General features: G+C 66.3%; 3 protein-coding genes across 3 annotated transcripts in view; 2 read left to right on the forward strand and 1 right to left on the reverse strand.

The window, feature by feature from the left end:
• Positions 1 to 629: 629 nt before the first annotated feature.
• H696_01132 (hypothetical protein) lies at positions 630 to 1,499 on the forward strand. The gene is made up of 3 exons (XM_009495012.1): positions 630 to 797; positions 889 to 1,073; positions 1,169 to 1,499. Exons 1-3 carry the CDS (start codon positions 716 to 718, stop codon positions 1,430 to 1,432), a joined length of 531 nt encoding a protein of 176 aa, XP_009493287.1. The 5' UTR covers positions 630 to 715; the 3' UTR covers positions 1,433 to 1,499.
• H696_01133 (hypothetical protein) lies at positions 1,480 to 4,578 on the reverse strand. The gene is made up of 9 exons (XM_009495013.1): positions 4,424 to 4,578; positions 4,168 to 4,295; positions 3,785 to 3,996; positions 3,536 to 3,629; positions 3,179 to 3,373; positions 2,924 to 3,071; positions 2,340 to 2,797; positions 1,875 to 2,248; positions 1,480 to 1,708 (listed from the first exon to the last, which is right to left on the reverse strand). Exons 1-9 carry the CDS (start codon positions 4,519 to 4,521, stop codon positions 1,583 to 1,585), a joined length of 1,833 nt encoding a protein of 610 aa, XP_009493288.1. The 5' UTR covers positions 4,522 to 4,578; the 3' UTR covers positions 1,480 to 1,582.
• Positions 4,579 to 5,327: 749 nt separating this feature from the next.
• H696_01134 (hypothetical protein) overlaps positions 5,328 to 6,486 on the forward strand; it is a gene marked incomplete at both ends in the record, with an annotated part of 1,912 nt that continues 753 nt past the window's right edge. The window contains 2 exons of the mRNA XM_009495014.1: positions 5,328 to 5,447; positions 5,557 to 6,414. Of these exons, the coding sequence (XP_009493289.1) occupies positions 5,328 to 5,447; positions 5,557 to 6,414 (978 nt within the window). The remainder of the gene's footprint in view (positions 5,448 to 5,556; positions 6,415 to 6,486) is intronic.

Raw genomic sequence — 6,486 nt, forward strand, 5'->3', positions numbered from 1 at the left:
GGGAGAGGGAAGCCTATGATGTGGGGGGAGGGGGGGGGGGGTGGGGGGAAAGGAGAGGGGAGAGTAGTGGAAGCTGGCTGGCGGCGTCCCTCGGCAGGGGGGCAGGGACACCCGGAGTAAGCCACCGGATAAAGGGCAACAGAGCAGGACAGAACGGCCGCCTCCTCCACAACCATCGTGGGAGCCAGGCGCGCGCGCGCGCGCGCGCACGCACGAGCCGAGTTCCTCTGGTCACGATCGGAATATCGGCCCCCTCGCACGTCCTCTACCCCCCCCTCCCCCCAGGACAACGAGCCCACAAAAAACAAGCGCGCCCCCCCCCCCCGCTTGTACCCTCCTGCCCGGCCACAGATGTCAGTCAACACGTTTGAGCGGAACGTAAATGAGCGACAGATGCCAGCGCTCTCCGACTGCCAGCGTATAGCTTTCGGGGCCCCTGCGCGGGCTGACTGCCGCCTGTTCCCGCGCAACGGGGCCGCATCTCCGGGAGGGGCCAGAGCAGGGGCTTGGGACCAGCCCGCGCTAAGATCGCTGAGGGGGAATCCAGACCCGGAGGGGGGGGGGGGGGGGGGGGGCGCGCGACAAAACCCCGGGAACCGGGCGATGCTTCATCCTCCTGGCAAATAGTGTGCCCCTCCTCTCGCTCCTCTCCTCTCGCTCATCTCCCCTCCCTGCTCTCCCGCCTGCACCCTCTCTCCTCCATCAGCATCACACCATGTCCTCGCCACCCACCGACAACAAGGCTGTCACCGCTGACGAGACTCTCTCTCCTGAGGAGTATTCCAAGCTCCTTGAGCGTGCGTCTGCCTCTGCCCCTGGCTGTGTCGCCTTCTTGTGCCCTGACCATTCTCCCGCCTGGCTTTGCCATGACGCCGCTCCTCCCCGCAGGCGCCAATGCCGCTCTGGCCAACCAGCTGAGCGCCGCCAAGACCAGTGTCCCGGCCCCGCCGGTTGGCCCGTGCATCGATGCGGATCTCTACGTCGATGGCGCGCCAAACCCGACCGCCCTTAAGTGCCAGTACTGCAACTCGTCCATGCTGGATGCCAAGGCCGGTACCGTGCGCAAAACCAAAGTGCGTGCTTCTCCCTTTTGATCTTTCCTCCCTCTGTGCCCCCCTCTCGCGCGCACGCGTCAAGCCGACTCACATGCTGCCTCCCGGTCGCCAAGATTGACCTGCCCGCGCCGGAGATGCTCGATGCCCAGGGCAAGAGCAAGCTCAACCCGGAGGACTTCCCCCCCGAGGAGCTTGAGCTCTTCCTCGAGGTGGATTCGATCTTCACCTTCCTGAACATGGGCTTCGCGCATGCCGTGCAAGGACGCAAGTACATGTGCTGCGCGGACTGCAACTTCGGCCCGGTGGGGTTCCTCAACACCACCACGAACCGGTGCTGGCTGGCCCGTGACCGCGTGACCGTGCGCCAGAAGAAGTAATGGGACCCCCCCCCCCGCCCCCTCCCGTGTAACATGGTCACCAACACTCGGAAAAGAAGAGCATGCATTTTGTTTGGTATTACCGTCGGCCCCTTGAGCGGTCTACTTCCAACAGCAGCGCAAGGGTCAAGAGAGGCCCCTTCGGTCGGCCTACTCTTGGCCCTGCTCCGGGTTGCCCTCCTGCTCATCGGGGGTGGAGGCAGCCGCGGCCGCGGCTGCGGCATCTCGACTGTCCTGGGCCTCCTGCTCCATGACCTCGGCTCGGACGGCGGAAAGCTGAGTCACGGCCCGAGCCAAATTGATCGAGGGAAGGAATGGATGGGAGGAGGCAAGGAGAGCGGGGGAGGGGAAGGGGGAAGAGGCCGAGGAGGAGAAACACATGTGGGAGAGGAATATGTAAGCAGGCTGTGGAAGCTCAAAAGGAGGCCCGGCCGAAACGCACCGTCTCAATGTCGACGTTCTCCAGCTCCGGGCGCAGGAACGACCCCTCCGGGGCGTCGGGGAACAGGGCGTAGAAGGCCCGGTTGGCTGACACCAGGGACCCCTCGGAGCAGAAGTGAGTGGCCCCGGCACTGTTGTCCACAAGGGCCACCTGGCCAGCAAGACCCGGCACAAACGGCGACCCGTCAGCCTGAATGTCGTGAGTGGCCGACGAGTGCCGGTAGAAGATGGCCATCAGGGGAGCAACACGGCCAGCCGGCGCCGGACTGGTGGCCAAGTCCTCGAAGTGGAAGATGCACGACAGGGCATCCTGCAGATCGGCCTCGGGAGAGATTGTCTCATCCTCGGGCGCCTGGCGCGAGATGTAGTACACATCTGGAGTGCAGAGCCGACAGGGCAAGAGGTGAGACTGAGGCCGCGAGAAACGGGGCAGGAGGAAGGGTGACACGGTCATCAGGGCACATACACTTGTCCGCTGGGCTGGAGAGGGTGGCTTGACCGGTTTGAAGAACGGCGATGGGTCGGTCACCGGCGGGGATGGTCACCAACCGGACCATGTGGCCCTCGTCCATGGGGGCCTCATAGGAGATGGCCGCCGTGTCATCGGCCTCGGAGGATCCGACTGCCGGAGCGAAGAGCGCACTGAAGGGCTGATCGGCCACGATCATGGCACGATGCATGTGCGACTGCTGAGTGGCCACCGGGCGCAGGGCATTTGCACAAAGAGCGCGAAAGCGGCCGGGCGCACAGGTGGCCTCCTGAGGGGCTGGCAGGAGGTCCACAGCCTCCAGGCTAAGTAGCGGGGCAGTCACCACCTGGCCCGAGGGAAGGGTGAGGCGAACGGGCTGCTCGCCGGTCGGGTCGACCTCGAGAGCCGTCGGCAGGGTATCCAGCATGAAGGTAGCCCCATTGATGGCGGCAAGTCTGCGCGAAGGCAAGGGGAGGGCAGGGGGGCGGAGAGAGGGAGAGGGCGAGAAGAGAAACAAGTCAGACGAGTAGTTCCACGGGGAGGAGGGAATTAAAAAAGGGAAAAGGATGCAACGCTCGCACCGGGAGAAGGCCTGCGGGAAGTCGGCGGCGCCGCCGATCGGGGCAATGAGCGTGGCAACATCGCTGCCAACAATGCCCGACTGGGAGAAGCGCCCGCGAGAGTGGAGGCGTGCCTGAATTCGAGACAGAGCCGCATGTGTGGAAATAGCTGGTCGGGAGGGGGTTAAGTCACAAGCACGCCCAGGGGGGGGGGGGGGGGGGGGGGGGCCTCAAACGGGGACTTGGCGAGGAGGGAGGGGGCGGGATGGTGCGCACCATCAACCGACGTGGTCAGGGTGGCCGCCTCGAGGAGAGAGTGACGGATCAACGGCCGGGTGGCCTTCTGCTGGGTGAGATACTCGCTGAAGGGGGGATTTCCCTCGCCCACAGGGGCCTGAAGGGGGGAGGCGCCGTCGACACGTTGGGTTGGGTCGCTCGGGGGCGGAGTCAGTCCGACGGCCAGTGGGTCGACTTTCCGGATGGCACAAAGCACGAGGAGCAAACAAACACCGGCAGAGGCGAGATAGGAGGAGGAGGGGGGGGGGAGTCAATCGCGAAGTTAACACACCCGAAAGGGGGGAAAAAAAAGAGCACGCCATCACAGCCAAACACGAGCAGGGGGGAAAAGCGCACAGTCGACGGCCGCGGTGAGCACACGCATCAGAATGCGCTTTTCAATCAACGACAGGGACTTGCTGGCGAAGACGTTTTCCTTCTTGGAGGGGACCTGTGTGGAAAGGGTCAGGCACAGGGGGGGCTGAAGGCCGGGCAGGAAAGGAGAGAGCCTGATGATCGGCGGTCGGGAATCGGCGGGCAGGAAGATGGCCGGCCCACGGGCCGAGGGGCAGGCAACCAGAAAGACAGGGAGAGGGGCTTACGCACGCGCTCAAAGCCGGACCCCTCAACATGGACCCATTCCTCGGGGACAATGCGAAAGTCCAGGTAGCGCGAAACACCACTTTGAGCCAGGGCCCGAGTGGTCGGCGACCGGGCGAAGAGCAGCACCGGGTGGACGTCCAGATGATAGCCATACTTCCGAGCGGCAATCTCCTGCGGGACCTGGGCCGGCCGCATGCTGACGCGGGAGAAGGCCACTGGCGTGGCGGGGGCACGAGAAGAAAGGCGGGGCATTAGGATCTCACAGGCTCGGCGAAGGGGGGGGGGGGGGGGGGGGGGGGGGGGAGAAAGAAACCCCTGCGAAGCAGGGATCCAGACACGGCAAGCGCGAGAAGAAGAGACCCCCATGTGGCCGGGTCGGTACTCACAGGAAGGCGAAGTCGAGCTGGCACCAGCGAATTCCTCCACCTCCCCCAGGGTCAGGGTGGAGTGCTCGCCGCCATAGCGCTCGGCGTAGTCCAGGTGGAGGACCTTCTTGCCGAGGAGGGAGGCGGCGCTGCGCAGGCCGGGGGGGGGGGGGGGGGGGGGGGGGGGGGGGGGGGGGGCGGTGTCAGTCCCGGGACAAGAAAGTGTGTGGGGCAACAGACACAGCGAGCAGCGGCTCGGGAAAAAAAAAAGGCATACCCGCTCAGCATGCACGACGCGAGCGAAGTACCGACAACAATCAGGTCGAAGGTCGTCTCATCGAGAATGTCGAAGGGCCGGCCGTTGTCGGAGCTCATGACGGGGCGGGTGGCGAGGGGGGGGGGAGGGAAAGGAAGGGGGGGAGGGAAGCGGGGAGGACGGGAAAGGGGGGCGGAGGAGAGGAAGAAGGGAATCTGGCTTCGTGTCGCGAAGTCCGGCACGGCGTGGCCGGGGTCTCTTTTCTTTATCCCCCCCCCCCCTCACTTGGCCCCGCCAGGGGGGGGGGGAGGTCGCACGACTCCTTGGCAAAGTGCACGACCGAAAGCGCCCCGAGAGACCGATCGACCTTCATAAGCCACCGCCCGGGGGATGCTAAGCGCGGGTGCCGATCGGCCCGGACCAGCCGGGCGGGGCCACAAGTATGCAACTGCCAGTGCTCCAGTCCCTGCACGCGCCGATACGTTGGTATCCCGAGGGGTTGGTCGGCCCTGCCGGGATGGGGTCCGCGGAGCGGGCCCGGGCCGGGCCGGGGCGACTGCTGCCCCTGGTTCGGCATGTCGCCGCGCATCGTCCCCCTGCGCCCACGGCGAGCGACGACCATCCCCCCCCCCCCCCCCCCCCCCCCCCATCGGCCACAACCCCGCGATCCCCCATTCCCGAGGGAGGCGCGAGCCGGGCGAAGTATCTCTGGGGGGGGGGGACAACAACTTTGGGGATTACAAGATCTGCACTTGCGGCCGGGGCCAGCAAGATCGGCCGAGGGTGTCCTGAAAAAGACCACCCAGCCGATCCTGTGCCTCAACCCAAGATACCGATCCCCCCCCCCCCCCACTCCCACTCCAGCTCACACACACGCTCCTCGTGTTCCCCTGCTCACTTGCTCTCTCACCCCCCCAGCTCAGCCATGTTCCCACCGGCGCCCGCCCCTCCCGCCGACATCGGAAACACCCCCCCTGCCGGGGGCATCCACCGGCCCTCGGTCAAACTCCCGCCTGACCTGGCCCCGCACGCCATCGAGTATCAAGTACGCCCGAGTGGGGGGGGCCCCTTTGCTACCACCGCCTCATGCCGGCCTTGCTCCGGCATTGGCTCGCCCCCTGATGGCCGCGCTCTTACCTGTGTCCATCCTCCAGCTTTTGAAGCACCTCCTCTTTTCGATCCGCGATGCGGCCATCGAGTCGCCAGTCCCCCCTCCCGGCATTTCCCCAGCGGCTTCCCCGCCGGAAAGCCCGATGACCGGAAGCGGGCAGCTGGCTGCCAGCCGGCCACTGCTTGACGCGATCCCGGTGGCCGGTGGCCGGCCGCTGCTCCTGTCGAATTTCCCCCACCGGGTGGCCACGGATTTGGCGCCGGCTGTCGGGCCGAAAACCGCCTTCGCCCTGCGCAATTTCCTGCGCGAGCTGGATCGGCAAATCCTCCGCGCCAACGCCGCCTATGTCGAAGGGATCCGCCGGGTGGCGGCTCTCTCCGGGCTGGACCTTGGCCAGCAGTTGGCCTTTCCCCCGGACCACCGGTGTCCCGGTCCCGGCGACACATCGGACCTTGTGGCGCCCGGGTTGGCAACCGGCCCGGGGCTCCTTTCGCAAGTGGACCCTCCGACGTCCGTTTACACGCCGCTCGAGGCGCTGCTGCTCTCACCTCCCCGGGCCACCAACTGGCCGCCCTGTGTCCAGACCCCCTGCATTCAATGTGCCCACCATGATGTCCTGGCCTCGGCCGCATGCACAGTCCAGCCGCACAGTTGCGCCAATTGCCCAAGCACCCGGCCCCCCACCGCCGGCACCCTCCCCCTGTCGGACGCATTTTGCGAATGCTGGCACCATAGCCTGGTGTGCTGTGGCTGCGAGCATTTTTGCTGTTGCCGGTGCTGTGCCGCCAGCGAGAACCTGCCGGAGTTTCCGCGCTTCGGCCAAGTCGAGCATCCGGCCCTGCTCACGGCCGACAGTGGGCCTGCCCTCCTGCCCGGGCTCCTGTGTCCGACTTGTGACCCGGTCATCTTGGCGCTTCCGGCCACTTCGCGCATCCTCTTTGACGGCCCCTGCATGGAGCGCCTCCGCAATCTT

The sequence above is a fragment of the Fonticula alba genome (assembly GCF_000388065.1).
Source record: "Fonticula alba strain ATCC 38817 unplaced genomic scaffold supercont2.2, whole genome shotgun sequence".
Lineage (NCBI taxonomy): Eukaryota > Rotosphaerida > Fonticulaceae > Fonticula > Fonticula alba.

Bases quoted from the DNA above. Each gene is read 5' to 3' on its own strand.
- H696_01132 (XM_009495012.1), top strand. From the start codon at position 716: ATGTCCTCGCCACCCACCGACAACAAGGCTGTCACCGCTGACGAGACT. The intron at 798-888 runs GTGCGTCTGCCT...TCCTCCCCGCAG, and splicing joins GTATTCCAAGCTCCTTGAGC to GCGCCAATGCCGCTCTGGCC. The intron at 1,074-1,168 runs GTGCGTGCTTCT...CCGGTCGCCAAG, and splicing joins GTACCGTGCGCAAAACCAAA to ATTGACCTGCCCGCGCCGGA.
- H696_01133 (XM_009495013.1), bottom strand. From the start codon at position 4,521: ATGAGCTCCGACAACGGCCGGCCCTTCGACATTCTCGATGAGACGACC. The intron at 2,798-2,923 runs GTGCGAGCGTTG...GCCTTCGCGCAG, and splicing joins TTCCCGCAGGCCTTCTCCCG to ACTTGCCGCCATCAATGGGG. The intron at 2,249-2,339 runs GTATGTGCCCTG...TCTGCACTCCAG, and splicing joins CTCCAGCCCAGCGGACAAGT to ATGTGTACTACATCTCGCGC.